The sequence below is a fragment of the Colossoma macropomum genome, unplaced genomic scaffold (assembly GCF_904425465.1).
Source record: "Colossoma macropomum unplaced genomic scaffold, Colossoma_macropomum, whole genome shotgun sequence".
Lineage (NCBI taxonomy): Eukaryota > Metazoa > Chordata > Actinopteri > Characiformes > Serrasalmidae > Colossoma > Colossoma macropomum.
In genome coordinates, this window is record NW_023494794.1 from 21,545,200 (window position 1) to 21,562,334 (window position 17,135).

Genomic DNA, 17,135 nt, shown 5'->3' on the forward strand with positions numbered 1-17,135 from the left:
CATCTGACTGAATGACTCTCTTGAAAGAGTGACTCTCTTGAAAGAGTGACTATCTGACTGAATGACTGACTTGAGTGACTGACTGAATTACTGACTGACTGACTTGAATGACTATCTGACAATGATTGACTAGAATGACTGACAATGTCTGACTTGATTGAGTGACTATCTGACTGATTGACTAAGTGAGTGTTGCTGCGTTCACATGTTTGCGGCAGATGGATGACGGCAAACCGGATTATTCATTGTTTTCAATATAGCAGCAACAGAAAATTCTGCCACCCTAAGCATCAACTCTGCAGACTGCAGCGGTGAGCAGAACGCTCCATCAAGAGTTCAATTTTTCCAACTTTTGCCGTCGACTGCAGAGGTGGATTAAACCGGATGTTGTTCTTTTGGGGGAGCCATAGATATTGACTGAGGAGATTAAAAACTTGGATAAGAGACAATAATCTGGGTGGACTGAGGTTGGATCAGCAGCATGAGTGTAAGGTCACCATGTCTGATGCCAAGCATTGGCCAGAGAGGTATAAAGCCCCCCAGCGTTGGGCTGTGGAACAGTGAAACTGAGTTTTCTGGATTGATGGAGCGCCATCAAATAACTAAGATAAGCTATAGTGATCCAGAACTGATCCTCCAACATCATTACCTGACCTCACTAATGCTACTGTTGCTGAAAGCAACCAAATCCTCACAGCAATGTTCCAACATCTAGCGTAAAGCCTTCCCAGAAGAGTAGGGACTGCAGCAAAGTGTGCTGGAGTACAGAGCCAAACAAACACTGTCCAGTTCCTATTGAACTGTACTTCATATCAAACCATGTATCATGAAGATTTCAGAGATTTTATGATGAAGTTCATCCACCAGGTGTCACTGGAGATCTTTTGGATAAAACAAGTCTAAACTGGTCAACAGGTGGCGACAAATCAAAAATGAATGAATGAATGAATGAATAAATAAAATCCTTGCATGCAAGTTGAAGTAACAGACGCCATCTGAGCGTTTTTGCCGTTGTAAAATCTCCACTGGACAAAACAGGACAGGGATTATAGCTCGACATAGACTTTGGCCTTTATGGTGCTGCAGAATGAGTCTCCCCTCATAATAAGAGCGTCTGTGAAGCTGCTCCCAGATCAGTTTGAAATCCCCCCACTGACAGCGGGATTACTGCTCTGATTGCATGTTCTATCCAGGCAGATGAACACTGGGGATGATCCTGTGTGGTTTTGTTAGTAGTTGGAGTTTAATACAGTGTATTTTTGATTTGATTTTACTCCTCGATACAGCATAGAAGTTTACAGTATAACTGCATCATAAACCCGAGGACCGAGGTCAAGATTTACCTGAAGAGAGAATTACTTAAGTTTGACTCGTGAACGATTCGTTCTGGTGAACCGACTCACAAGTCTAAAAGAATCGGACTTTTTAAAATAACATTTACGTGGGCTAAAATATAATAAAATTCCACCATCGTTGCCTACAAGTCGTGAAATGATAAAATAACACATTACCGTGCGTTATCAGTTTACACTGGTTGGACGTTCAAGTTCGAAAGAATCGATTCGATAAAGTGAATCAAACGAGTGAATAGACACAGTTTACAGTTGGCAAGCTGAGCCAATGTTGTGCCGCGCTATCACCACCCCTCTCTCTTTCTCTCTCTCTCTCGCTCTCTCTCTCCCGTCTCCCTCTTTCTTTCTCTCCGCTCCTTTCTCTTTCTTCTTCAGCCGGTTAATCACTTTTCCTCTCGTTTCCAGCGTCCGCGGGGGAAAAAACGAGCTGATTTCTCACGCTGACAGGGCGACGGTTACTGAGAAATCTGGACGGATAAAGACCACCATCGCCAACTCGCTCGTTCGCAAGATTTGATTGGCTGATCCAGTGTAAACACGGCCGCTGATTGGTCCAGAGTTTAGCGCCTAACGGCCAGGCAGCGGCTTCCTCACTTTCTCCTGACTGCGGGCGCTCGTCGAGGAGACGCGGGCAGAGGCGAGGAGTTGAAGTCGATCTTCTGTCATGGGAGGTAAACAAATACTCGCTTTCTCTTTCGAACTAGCTCGGAAAAGTTATTCTACCTCAGACTGGCTTCGTTTTGTTTACCTCGTAGTTCGGTTTAAGGCTCTCGTCGAGTGAAAACCAGGGTCTCTCCTCAGCCCCACTTCATGACTGGATTCTCTAACCTAGCTTGTGTTGACTAGCTTGCTAACCAAGAAATGACGTTTTAACGGACCACTTTTGGATCAGTTCGTGGACTGGCTTCTCCAGAAAAGGGGCTAATTTTCCACTTACAGCTGCAAACAATGCTTTGCTGCCCTGAGAGAAGCTCGCCTTGAGCAAGAGACCCGGCTGTGTGCTTTTACTAGAGCATCCTGGGCTGAAACATCTCCTATGAATACTGCATGAGCTTGTATGTGGTGAGGGCTTTTCTTGGGAAGCTCTCACAAAAATGGTTCTCACAAACCTTTTCACGCCGCGGTGTTATGGACTTGAGGTCAGGAAGTAAAGAGCGTCTTTCTGTCCAACACATGCTCAAATGAACCTTCTCCTAGTGCCACTGCCGGCGACCTCTGTCCTACAAGCTGTGGACGCCTGACTGGTCAATGTGGCGAGGATGGGGACCAGGCAGTCCAAGGACTCAGAGGCAGGCTCCAGCCCGCTGCAAGGGGTGTGGAAACGGGCTCAGGGCTCCCTTCTGCTCCGCTCATCCTCCGTTGACCGCTCGGAAAGCTCCGGGGTGCCACCACCCTACAAGCGCCGAGTTAGCATGATACAGGACATGTTGCTGATGGCGAAGGAGGGCAGGCAGGAAGAGGCCACGGAGCTGCTGAAACACCTGAGACAGGTGAGTCGCTTTGGCGCAGACTTGACCGTGAGGTGAGAAGCAGAGATACAAGATGGTGGTGCACTCGTTCCTAGAACAAGAGAGGAAAAACAAGAAAGAAAGTGCCTAAACACTCACTGGCCAATTTATTGGAAACTGGTGTACAGAGACTGTCACCCATCTGTTGATGCACTATTTGTGTTAGCCATCCTCTAAACCCAGGGGTGCCCAATCCTGGGCCTGGAGATCTACCACCCTGCAGCGTTCGCTAAATCTGACACACCTGATCCAGGTAATGAAGGGCTTCAGGAGCATCTGAATATTAGGGCCAAGTGTGTTGGATTGGAAATCTTTAGTGTGGTAGATCTCTAGGACAAGCATTGGGCACCACAGCTCCTCATCAGTTCCTGACCACTTATGAACAGAGTTCCTATCCAGTTTTCGTTCGTTACTCCAAGGCCCGAAACATATGCAAGGGACGCCAATGCAGATGCTTTGAGCTACGCAGACGGGGTTTAATACGTAGTTGTGTTCCACAGTGTGTCACGACACATTTAATAACGCAACGCAAGCGCGAGCTGCAATCTGAGCATAACAGCAAGGGGCGCTATAACTACAGCCAAACCTGTCTAAGCGGTCTTGTTCCACTAACATGCTTTCTCAACCGCCATAGCAGCCGAGCAGACTCTCACGCAAAGATGACATAAACATAAAAAATATAATACATTATCCTCTTTCTATTCCAACAGAAGAGGTAATGCAGCTCGCTGTCCTCTACTTGTTCACGTTTAGCTGTTGGAATAGCAGTAGAACCCTCTGTGATTTGTCCTCTGTCGCCCCCTTCAGTACTGAGTGTTTTAACCGCTACAGTAACATAAGAATGCACAGTAAAGGCCTCAGCATACTTCTTGCGGAGACGACCTTCGCCTGGCTCCAGCGAATAATCTGACTTAATTGTGGAGAAAACGAACAACTGCAGATGTCGTGCAGAGGCTTCGTTTGCCATGTCACGCACATGGCAGCTGGGCGAACTCTGCGGACAAGATGGTACGTGACAAAGCCTGTGATTGGTCAGTAAAAAGGAGGCGTGCCATGAAACAAAGATGGACGACTTTGAGGAGCTTCGTTTCTCAAGAACTATGCTAAGCGCTTTGGCAGACACACCACAGTTTCACTGTAAAGCGCACATTTGTGAAATTAAAAAATGAATACCTCCTAAATGGAAGATGTTTAAGTCTATTGTTCAGTAGTACTAATTAGTAGTGAGCACCAAAACATATAGGTTATCTTATATTTAGGTTCACAGGCTAAAGGTGGCTTTGTATTTGCCAGCTTCTTGCTCGAATTTTCCCGTTCCACCTTAAATGGACTCGCATGTGTAATAGAATTGTTTTCCATTAGTCATGGAACTTATCATATAATGTCAGGACCAAGCGTTTGCAATGCGTCACTTGCATTGAGTATGTTTCTGGCCTAAGAGTCCAGCTGTTTCTTCCCTGTACCTCTCTAATGTTTGCTCATTCGATAAAAACCTGGACTAACATTAACTCAGACTGTAACTGACTAACTGGAGACGAGTGATTACTGAAAGAACTCTAGTCTCAGCCACTCAGGTAAAGAGCTCCTGTTAGCACTGTTTGTACATAGTGTTATCTGCACTTATCTGTGGCATATCAATGAAACTAATACCTTATTCCAACTGGTATATCACACACTACTTCAGCCTCCCTTCAATACTGCCATTACTGGTTTCATTACTACTATTTGTCAGTCAGCACCACAAGTATGTTGCTTGCTTTGGTTAAGTTCTATCTACAGGTGCGCACTGAGTAGCACATCAGGAAATGCGTCATGGTATCATTAATCAGTTCGCCAATATCAGTGCAACCTGTATTTGTACCAGTGCCTCCACCTAAATAATATTAAAATTTCACAATATTGTGGAAAATACAGAATAATATACAAAACAATAATGACATAAACATCAAATAACCTAAATATCGGCATAACGCATAAAACAAAAACATGCAAATGTGTAAGCGTATTGCTGTTGTTGGAAGAAAACCTTCTATCTCCAAAATTTACAGGTGAAGGAAAAAACACACTCTACTTTTAATGTAAGTCAATGTAACCAGACCTTTCGTCCAAGTAATTTTGGGGCACTTTTTTGGTCCATTCATCATGAACTTTAATGAACGGCAACAGGTACTTTCAAATTATGTCAAAAAACTGAAAAAGTCGTCCATAAATACGCCATAAAAAACCTATTCCATATTTTAGTGCCCCTAAATCTTATTGAAAATTGACCTCTACAAGTGAGAAATTTAGGAAAATGAACGTCTAAAGATTGACTTCAATGTGGACATCAATTCACAATATAGTTTTTATTTGTTTAGATCTGTTTGTATTTTTTTTAAATGTTGGTTTATTGTAACTGCTTTACTGCCTCGACAAATTACTTTACAAATCATTTGCTCTCATTTTCTCAGATGCCTTTAGACCACATGTGTCAGGCTCCAGTCCTCACGGACCAAAACACTGCAGACTTCAGCACACTGCATCATTCAACACACCTGATTCAGCTCAGCAGCTAATTAGCAAGGCCTTCATGAGCTGAATTCAGAGCGATAGATGAGGGTAAATGCTGATCTCTGCAGCCCTTTGGCCCAGAAGGTCCCCAGTTTGACATGCCTGCCTTAGACTTAGTTTATGTGTATGTTTATAGAGATGGGCGATAATAAGAAATAAGTTTTTACGATACACGGTATGATGTGATATTTAGTTTTTTTGAGGTTTGACAAGTTGGAGCCAGATTTAAACAATACTCTCAAAGTTTATGAGTATAAATTAGTTTTATTCAACATTTTATCTACAGCACTGCACTAAACTAAGTTACACAGGACTAATAATGCTTTCTTTTAAGGAAACATGCAGTTGGTCGGTGTCCATAAAGTACTGCCGATTTCCATGACATGCTCATAAAAGCATATTGCGTGTAATTCATCACAATAAATATCATCGTATTGCCCCCCCTACATGTTCATTTACAGCCTGTGTAAAAGGCTGATTATGATGTTTTGTGCATCAGTGCAGAATCTTCCATGAGAGAACGGAGGGAAATGCTGATAAAGGCCTGCAGCCATGCAGAATGTCAATGAAGCCTTTTAAACTAACTAACTCCCCTCACACACATAGAACACGTACACTCTCACACTTTCATCCATCTGCCCCGCCTCTCCTCGCCCTCCGTTTCTGAGTGTGTGTGTATGTGTGCCTCGGTGGTGTTTAGAGCGAACAGTAAATCAGCCTCGATCGCCCGAATCACTCAGCCAGCATCACACACTCAATCACTCACTCACAATGAATAAACTCTCTCTCACTTCTCTCTTCCCCTCCTCCTTCTCCCCCCTAGAGAGAGAGAGAGAGAGATAGAGAGATAGATAGATAGATATTTTGGCACAGTTGCAAAAAAAATCGAAATCTCCAAAATAGTAACTTATAAAACATTCTTAAGTTTGACTGGAAGTAAATAGAACAGTCTCTCTTTCTATCTCTTCTCTCTCACTTTCTTTCCTTCTGTTTCTCTGACTTTTTCTTTTTCTCATCGTCTCTCTCTCTGTCTGTCCTCCATCTTTTTTCTCCTCGCTCTGTCTTTCTCGCATCATTCTCTCTCTCTCTCTCTCTCTCTCTCTCTCTCTGTCTCTCTCTCTCTCTCCCGCATCTCTTCTGTCTCTCTTTCTTTCCTTCTGTTTTTCTGACTTTTTCTTTCTCTCATCGTCTCTCTGTCTCTTCTCTACCTTTTTTGCCTCCTCACTCTGTCTTTCTCACATCTCTCTCTCTCTCTCTCTCTCTCTCTCTCTCACTCACTCTCTCCCTCTAGGTGTTTAATGCCAGTGCTTCGACTTGTAAAGTATGGATTTAAAGGGAAGTGAAGGGGGTCTGTGGCCTTCTTTGCTCCATCTGACCCCCCTGTCTCACCGCACCAACCCACACCCCCACACACACACACACACATATAACTGTGCTGTTTATCAGAAACTGAGCACCCGAGAGGACGGAGAAAAGGACTCCACGATGCATGAATATTTCATGCAGTCATACATTCATTAGTGTGTGTGGAGAAATGCAGAAGACCCTCCTCTATATGCATAATTGTCCTCATTCTTATAAGATTCTGCTTTTCACTTTCAATTTTTCAGCAGCAAAGCCAATCTCCAAATATCCATCAACCCATCAACGCCACAAAATAGACTCGGAACAGAAAACTAGGGATGACCGATTCAGCCTTGGTCTCTCCTGATGCCAGTACCTGACCGATAAAGAGTACTGATCTGATACCAGCAGGGCTGTGATGATATATGTATTTTCAGGTTTCATACACTTTTTCGGTTCTGAGGTAAACATTCAATTACATTTACTCTGATGTCACAGAGCTCTAATTACATACTACACAGATTGGTTTGGCCACATCACTCTCTCACATTAAAAACACTAAAAATCAGAATAAAGCTCTGTCATTTCTTGGGTGTGTGCATAGCTTAAGCCTTATGCCTCTCATTCCCAACAAACTTAACTGATTGGATGCACCAGATACCAGTTGTGATCGCTGTGTGTGGTTTCCACCAAAGTTTCTCTATTATGACTGTTACCCCCTACATACATGCTGTTTTTTCTTCTGTGGAATAGCTTGGGATCACTCTTCTATGCATAAGGCAACATTAGGCTATAACTAGGCATCACAATTCAACTGTAAAAGAAAAAACTAATAAATCCAACCAGAAACAAATGTGTATAATAAAATAGGCGACTTGATAATGGCTAGCATGTGATTCCTCTGAAGCCGGGGTTACACTACACGACTTTACCCAGATTTTAGCCCAGATTCTCAGTCTGGCCGAGTCTGTTCTAGTTGGCTCCAGTCTGCAGATTTTTGGGTCAGTCAGAGTCAACAGTTAGAGAGTCAAGTCGTGTGTGAGGGACGCAGACTCAGATTTTTGGCCTCCCTATCGTGTTTCAGACCAGTCAGAGTTTATCAAACGTTTGATTTTTTCGACCCAACTCTGAGCAAAATCTAGTGTGAACCGGTCAACGACTCCTGCAGCAGCCAATTAAAACTGAGAGCGTGAAAAAAGAAAATACAGCAAGTAAACAAAGAAAAATAGTGAAAAGTCTCTCACGTGTGGAACGAAGCTTTTTAATGAGCTATGTTTAAGGCATGAGCACAATCGAGTTTATGTATGTTTAAAACTTTAAAAAAATACCGAACTGATCACATTTTTAAATCAATGAGCCTCACTTAAACATGTTTACCTGCTGCTTCTTTACTGCGTTAGTGCAAACGGCAGAGAAAACAGCAGCAGCTGCTCCACGTTTGTTTATTTGGGTCTTCTAGTAACGCGAGAGTTTGCGAGAGTTTGCGAGAGTTTGCGTGAGTTTGCGGGATTTCAGTGAGTTCTGTTCGGTTCAGCAGCAGCAGTTGAGTAGTGTGTGATCACTACTTGTTTAGTATGTGATCCCTGATATTTCAGTCGCCCAAAAAAATCTGCAAAAACCAGTCTGAGAGTGTGAGATGCCCAGTCTTTTATAATCTGTTCAGACTTTAAAAGTCATGTAGTGAACCCAAGGCTTGAGACACTGAGCTGTTGTTTTAGTTTTTATTTTGCACCTATTAGGTGGTGAATCATAAAGAAGTAGGTCTAAAGATGTAACTGAAGCCTATTTGATGCGTCTGTTTGAGTCAAATTCAATGCGAATGCTACTTGAAAAGATTGGCTAAAGCAGGGGTGTCCAGTCTTGTCCACAAAAGGCTGGTGTGGCTGCAGGTTTTCATTCCAACAAAGTAGGAGCTCACCTGATTCTACTTATTAATCAGTTGGTGTCAGTCTTCAAACAGTTATTCAGGTTAATTATTGAATATCAATCAAGACTGAGACCAACTGATTAAATGAGGAATGATCTGTGCTCCGGCTTGTTGGGAACGAAAACCTGCTGCTACTTCATTCTGCTGCAGATAAGACTGGACACCTATAGATCACACATAGGCAATAGACATAAAATCAAGATGCAGAAAACAGGTTAATAATCGAAATTGATTCAAATCGTATGAAGCCTAAAGATTCCCATCCTGGTATATCAGATCGGTGCATTACTAAAACACTGAATGGAGGATTATAACAGATGGGCCTTTAATTGGATCACACGCAGGTAGAAGAGTGATTATTATGTATTTGGGTCTTTGTGAGCGCACACTTCATTCACATGCATTGCTCCCTCCCTGACCCTCACTTCCCTTCTTCCCTAGAGCGCTAACACACACACACACACACACACAGCGGTTCGGGCGCTCCTCTCGTTTCTCTGATATGCCTTCCTTCGGCTTTGATTGGTGGACGTGTGTTTCATGTTTCTCTTTGGCCGCTGAGTGTGTTTCCAGCCTGACTGCCATTTTAATGCTAATACTGATGCTAATGCTCTCTCTTTCACTGTTTCTCTTCATCCTTCTCTCTCCCTCTCTCTCTCTCTCTTTCTACATGTGTTTATATATGTGTGTACATATATGTGTTTATACAAAATCCCTCTCTCTTTTTCATCTTGCTCTTTCCTTCTCTCTTTCTTTCTCTCTCTCTCTCTCTCTCCCTTCTCTTTCTCTCTTTACCTCTCTCCAACTTAGTCTTGAGGTCTCTCATTCTCTCACTCTCTCTCTCTCTTTTTACTGAGACCCTTATGTTTTGACTGTGTAACACTTATGCACCTGTGCTCTAATTCAGTATCTCTCTCTCTCTCTCTCTCTCTTTCTCTTTCTCTCTCCAACTCAATCTCAAACTCTCCCTCTCTCTCTTTCTCTCCCTCTCTCTCTCTTTTCACTGAGGCCCTTACGTTTTGGCTGTGTAACACTTATGCACCTGTGCTCTAATTCAGTATCTCTCTCTCTCTCTCTCTCTCTCTCTTTCTCTTTCTCTCTCCAACTCAATCTCAAACTCTCCCTCTCTCTCTTTCTCTCCCTCTATCTCTCTTTTCACTGAGGCCCTTACGTTTTGGCTGTGTAACACTTATGCACCTGTGCTCTAATTCGGTATCTCTTTTTCTCTCCCTCTCTCTCTCTCTCTCTCTCAAACACAAACACAATCAAGCGAAAGAGGAGCATTGTGACCCAGGCCACATTTCAAATTGCTGCCATAAAGGCTCCTTCATTTCCACGATGCACATCAGCACAGAACCCAACTACTCCTCTGACCAGTCCTGACCATTTCAGATAGCTGTCAATGCGAAGGTGATTCACATGTAAAGCAGAATCTAGGGGACGGTATTTTCGGGACGGTATTTTCGGTATTTCTGTATTCATGGACAAAGCGGCATCAGTGTACACAGCTGTACATCACCATATGTGTCACAGGAAAACATGTTTCTAAGACACATACAGAACCAGTTTGGATACAGCGACTGACTTCAGCGAGTTAACGGGAACATGATTCAAGCTGAGATGCTCAGTCGAGTAGGGTTAATGAAACTCATTTGTATGTTTCATTACAAAGAGGGCACAGTTAATTGTTAATAGGCTTGTTTAATTGGATTTAGTGCCACACAGTATCTAGAACGTTGAATAAAAAACAATGTGGTGATAGTTTTTGGTTTCTTCATATATTATGATACCACCCCTAATCCTTATGTGTCTGTTTATAGGATTTAGGAATGGAGTCGACGTCTCTGGACGATGTGCTGTACCGATACGCCAGCTTCCGTAACATGGTGGACCCCATCACTCACGACCTCATCATCAGCCTTGCTCGCTATGTGCACTGCCCCAAAACAGTGAGAACACACTCACACACTCATGCTCTGACTGCTGGTCTGCCTGTCTGTAGCTGCGTTCCAAGCCCGTTGCATTCTGTTTGTTGCTTTTTCATTTCTTCACGGAAATGGAGAAAATGCTCTTATGTAGTATGATAAACTAGATATATACAAATACTACTAAATAAAATACGATATATGGACGATATACGATATGTGGACGATGCTTTAATTAATCAGTGATTTTACACTTTATAAGGTAACGAAGACAAATTCAAGGACGTGAAGAACTTAAATTTTAAATTAAACTCCAACAGCTTTGTTTTCTGCCATTTCCGTGGTGCTTTTTTTTTTTCCTTTGCGTCGTTCGTGTGCAGAGAACTGTGGGTAACTGAAGGCCTGGGACGATACCTCTGAACGTAGGCTGCATTTCTAGGCTGTATACAAAAGATCCTTCACTTTGAAATGGCCTGCTAGGCTTTGGAACGCAGCTTGTCTGTCTTTCTCTCTGCTAGCTGACTGTCTTTTTTCCATTTCTCCCTTTTTTTCTCTCCTTCTCTTTTTTTTAGGGCCACTGTTAAAAAAAAACAATAATAGACTTAGAGAATTAAGTCATATTTTTGAGAATAAAACCGTAATATTTCAAGAATAAATTCGTAATATTTTGAGAATAAAGTCGCAGAATTACGACATGAAAGTGGGATATTACCAGGAGAAGTAACAATGTTGTACAATGAGGGACGTAGAGGAGTTGGTAAAATTATAAGAAGAGGGTGTGTAGTTTCACAGAAAACAATGAGAACGATAATCAAAACGATCGATCCTGAAGCAGCCGAGGCCCCAGGGCGTTATGCCGTTGGCCTCCTTTGTCCTCAAAATATTGCAAGTTTATTCTTGGAACTTTACAATTTATTATTGAAATAGTACGACTTTAATCTCTAAATATTAAAAAAAAAATCTGATACTGATGTTTTGTTACTTGATTCAGAATCTTTCGAGAGAATCGCAGTCGCATCTAAGAGTAAATTATTTATTCAATTTGAATCGAAAACACGGTAGCACACAGAAAGCTCCTATCCCACATGCTGATCCATGTGACTATGACCAATTTGAACACTCATCAACTATTCTGGGTGCAGATTTTAATAAGATAAAGGGGTTAAAAACAAGGACTCTGTATGTAAACCTGCTGAGATGTGGGGTTTGATAGTACCTATTGATAGGGCTGACTATTCAGCACAGTTAAAGGCAAGTTTGTCTTGATTTAGACCTGCATTTGGATGATACTAATTGGTGTGAATTAGCTTCCAGTACATATTACATTAGCCTGATAACACCTGTGCCAAATGAAGAGACTGGCATTAATACTAATGGTGTTTGTGTCAGCTACCTATCTTATGTAAATTAATACTCTTTACAAAGTATTAATTCTAAAAATTAACACATACTGTCTTAGTTCACATTCCAGTGCTCTTATTGGTGATGTAGAGTGCTTAGTGACTTTATCTTCACCTAGAGCAGTAAATGATTTGCTAAGTTGTTGTTGGCTTCAGCTATGAGTGTAACCAAAGACTCACTGGGATTAATATCACTTTTAGCAGACCTATCTGAAATTGGAAAAACGTAAAAGATTTTTCCAATTTTTTCAAGTTTTTCTTGTATTTCACTTGAGGTCCTTTCATGATATTTGTGTGGTTTTGTGTACCAAAACGGTCATAATTAATTTTCATATGACCATTTTCCAACCCTTCTGTAACGCGGCTGTGACAAACCAGACGCTTATATAGACGTGGATATAAAATAGAGAAGGGGCTTTAATGTTTGAAGGGCAGTTCTAAGTTGATTAACCAAAGCCAAGTCAAAAGCATGAGAAGAATAAGCAAATGGACGAGGCAAAAATCGAACTCGAGATACAGGCTAAGGTCAAAATCCAAAAACCGAATCAGGCAAGCTGTACAGAAGGGCAGAGCAAAAAGAGCAAATCGAGAATCAGAAAAATAGGTCAAAGCACAATAAAGATGAAAACGCTCGGTTTGCACACGGGAATAATGGCAATACTTCTCAGCAAGTATGACAACCAAAGGAGTATTTATACAGATAAAGACAATCAAACACAGGTGAATGAAATTAGAATTCAGCTGAGGTACCTCTTACCAACTGTCCGTGACTTGGTAACAGAGGGCATGTGTTCATGACATGTTGGTCTGTGGAATTATGGGAAGTGGAGTCCAAAGATTTATTAGAAACGACGGACAAATCCAAAAGCGTGACACATTTCTTATTCATTAGAATGTTTTTGTCACTGTACCTGCAGTAACACTGACGTGGTGGTGGTGTGTTAGTGTGTGTTGCGCTGGTACGAGTGGATCAGACACAGCAGTGCTGCTGGAGTTTTTAAACACCTCAGTGTCACTGCTGGACTGAGAATAGTCCACCAACCAAAAATATCCAGCCAACAGCGTCTTGTGGGCAGCGTCCTGTGACCACTGATGAAGGACTAGAGGATGACCAACACAAACTGTGCAGCAGCAGATGAGCCATCGTCTCTGACTTTACATCTACAAGGTGGACCAACAAGGTAGGAGTGTCTAATAGAATGGACAGTGAGTGGACACAGTGTTTAAAAACTCCAGCATCACTGCTGTGTCTGATCCACTCGTACCAGCACAACACACACTAACACACCACCACCACATCAGTGTTACTGCAGTGCTGAGAATGATCCATCACCCAAATAGTACCTGCTCTGTGAGGGTCAGTGGGGGTCCTGACCACTGAAGAACAGGGTAAAAGGGGCTAACAAAGTATGCAGAGAAACAGATGGACTACAGTCTGTAATTGTAGAACTACAAAGTGTACCTATATAGTAAGTGGAGCTGATAAAATGGACAATGAGCGTAGAAACAAGGAGGTGGTCATAATGTTATGCCTGATCGGTGTATGTAAGTGTTGCCTGTTCCAATTGGCTGCTGCCCTCGAAAGCATTATAGGTTAAAACACTCCTTACATCTTCAGTGTCAGTGGGCGGGGCTAAAATGCTTTAGGCTGAATAGATTGACAGGTGTAAATGCACTGATTTTTTTCACGATAACCCAAAACCAGTGAATTTAAAACAGGCTAATTTCAGCATATTTCCCATATGAACTCCATGTACAGGGAAGTCAACAGTACATTTTGAAACTAACTGTGTTTACATGCTACATCAAGCTCTGTATGTTAAATAAGTGAGGACACTTCAGTTCCCCCTGATATGGGCCCTTTAAATGAAACCTGGTGCTTCAACGGTTCTTTAGCAAAGAAAATGGTTCTACACAGAACCATGAACACTCAAAGAACCCTTTCCACGATTAAAGGGTTCTTTGCATCATGAAAGGGTTCTTCAGATTTAAAATGTGCATGAATGTGCTGAAGATGGTTCTATATAGAACCCAAAAGGGTTCCTTCGTTGTTACAAGCTTGACATCGTAACAATAGAAGAACCCTTTTGGGTGCTATATAGAACTTTTTTCATAAAGGTTCTATATAGAACCTTCTACAGCACATCCTCCATCAATCTGAAGAACTCTTTCATGATGCAGAGAACCCTTTAATCCTGCTAAGTTCTTTGAGTGTTCCTGGTTCTATATAGAACCATTTTCTATACTAAAAAACCATTGAAGCACCATCTTTTTTAAGAGTGTACATGACATTACAGCCTCAAACACAGTAAGTTGTTACCATTATTTCCAGTGTTTTGTCTGTTACTTAAGTTAAGCTGCTTCCATGCTGACTGGATGCGAGTTAAGTACCCAGAAACACAGCCAGCCTTTCTGTTTCCACACACTCTGATTTGCTCTATAGGTTCCTCATCGTTCCTCCAGACTCTGTTAATTGTGAAGAGCATGAAGTCCACAGCCTCAGTGGCAGCAGACATGCAGTAATATAAAGCAGCAATCATAACCAGCCGTGCAGACATAAGCTGACTCTCTCACTGAACTATATATAGATCTTCAGCATCAGCCTCAGGATCATACCCACACACACACACACACACACAAACACAGAGGCCAGGCAGTATTACAAAAATAAAAAATAAAGGGTCAGTCAAAGGAACAGCAAGCAAATTTAAACGCACTCATAGTTTTAATGTGTGCTCCTCCCCTCAGGCACATACGCACATATGCACATACACAAAAGATCCTTTATACTGCGTGGGGTCTGAAGTTAATAAGCAAGCTGCAAGTAATGAAGTCGCTGCATATTTATATTCTCTCTATGAGCATTATTCATTATTTGCATGTGTGGGCGTGCATTTGTGTGTGTGTGTGTGTGCGCATTCTTAATCAGTGTTTTTGATGTGGCACAGTGCCCTCTTCTGCGAGCTCTGTTGTGTCCCATCACTGTGTTTGGCCGCGGCGTTGGCAGAGCTTTCAGTGGCTCATTGATTCTTAGAACAGAGCCCTTCATGAATGGAAATGCAGGAAGGGAAGAGAGGATGAAAGAGAGAGAGAGACACTCTGGTGAGGCATTAGTAGAAAACAGCCAGCTGAGCCGCAGTACATGACTAGCAAATGCTTTGAACAGTTATACACACATAAAGTCATAATGAGTTTTATTAAAACAAAAAACAAATCCCTAATTGCAGAGATTATGTTTCAGTAGTGATAATTATTAATGTTCCACACTGATTTTCAGACTTTGGAACACATTTACTTCAAAACAGTGGGATCTAACTGCTCACCATGTGGCCATGAGGGGCAGGGATGCAGTCTCACTTCCTGTTTTGAAATGCAGGGGTGTGGCTAATAAAAGGCTCTGCCCATAGACTAAAACTCTGGAGTCTTGGTAGCATTGTTTGAATAAAGTGCTTTTATTTAAAACTAACTTTTTTTATTTTATTTATTTAACTTCACTTAAAAACAACTTTGCAAAAAAATGATATTATTAATATTATTAATATATATTATGAATATATAAATTATTAATGTAGTATTATTTTCACAAGTTGAAATATAGGGGTTAGGGGGGTTTGGGCCAGACACCCCCCCATTGAAAGTACCCTATAAATTATAGTTTTTCATCTTTTTTAGCTTATTAATATCTTTATTAAAAAGATAGGGTTTGGGTTTAAATAGATTATAACATAATCCTTGTAAGTATCTAAAATATGTAAAAAAATTTTTAAATAATTTTTTGCTGTTGCCATGGGACTGCAGATTGAACTAATACAGTAGAATATATATATATATATATATATATATATGTATAAACCACATAATAAACAGTAAATAGTACATGTTATTAATTAATAATCTGTAAGTATCTATTTGTAGTCATTTTTCGTCATGAAATTACTAAAAAAGCTCTTTGATCAGCAAGATTTGGTCACTGCATTTTCAATTTGAGGCATTCTGGATAGTATTTTTATTATGACTTCACTCTTGATGCTGTACAGCTTTCTCAGTTATGGAATCATGCACAGCTCTGTTCATTCACAATTTCTTAATTTTACAGATTCCTACAAAATGTTTGAAACCTATAGGATATTAGAATCGTATTTTATACCTATGAAACGTTTTATACCGAGGCCTGAAACAAAATATTTTTTATAATATTCAGAAATGTGGTTGCAAATGTTCGAACGGAGTGTGTCAGCAAATGTCTATTTTTAATAAGAATTTTAGAAGCATAACTTTATAACTAACCTTATTCTTAAACTCAATAACCAAAAAAAAGTTTTAAACAAATGAAACATGAGTTTTTCTCTGGTTTTCCTATGAAGCCGAGACTTTTTGTTCTGAAAATGTCTGAAAACACACACAGACACACACACACACACACACACACACACACACACACATACACACATACAAAGTGTAAAAGACCCTCATCTATGCACAATGAGTCACTTTTTCTAGTTTTACTTGGCTAGACCACTACTGTTTTTGTTGGGGTTAATGAACCAGACACACACACACACACACAGACACACACACACACACACAGACACACACACACACACATATGCAGGGGGAAACATTTTGGAAGAGCAGACGGAGTGATTGGAGAGATGAGCAGGTTGTTTGTGTCTGATAATTTGTCACATTGTGTGGGTGTGTGTTTGAGTGTGTGTTTGTGTGTGTGTTTGTGTGTATGTGCCCACGTAGAGTGAATGTGTTTGTGTGTGTGTGCGAGGGCGCATTCTCCACAGGAAGGAAAAACAGAGAACGAATAATAGACAGAAAGAGAGAGAGGTGGTGAAGGAAAAACGAAAGCAGATTAAGGTGAAGAGAGAATCCCACAAAGCCGTAATCCAGAAAATACTCATGCAGACAAGCAACAAGACTCGTACAGTGTCTCTGTTTAGCATTAGTTTTAGCCTCCTCTGTGCTAATGAACACATTCATGCAGACAGGAAGAAGCTGATCATACATAAGGAGGCACATCTGAAGCTCTAAATTACGTATGATACAGTATTTACTTCCTATAGATCTGCCAGAAGTGATGAAAATCCTGCTAATAATGCTCCAATATTGATAAGATGCTT

General features: G+C 41.2%; 1 protein-coding gene across 2 annotated transcripts in view; it reads left to right on the forward strand.

Annotated features, from left to right (window-relative positions):
- The first annotated feature begins 1,617 nt into the window (after window positions 1–1,617).
- The window catches only part of LOC118814795 (leucine-rich repeat-containing protein 75A-like), a 38,640-nt gene continuing 23,122 nt past the window's right edge, over window positions 1,618–17,135 (forward strand). The window contains exons 1-3 of one of the 2 annotated variants that reach the window (XM_036580574.1): window positions 1,618–2,023; window positions 2,550–2,842; window positions 10,502–10,630. In XM_036580574.1, the coding sequence (XP_036436467.1) occupies window positions 2,612–2,842; window positions 10,502–10,630 (360 nt within the window). In that variant the 5' untranslated portion in view covers window positions 1,618–2,023; window positions 2,550–2,611. Of the gene's footprint in view, window positions 2,024–2,549; window positions 2,843–10,501; window positions 10,631–17,135 lie in introns of those variants that run through there. The other variant, XM_036580575.1, reaches the window with a different exon arrangement.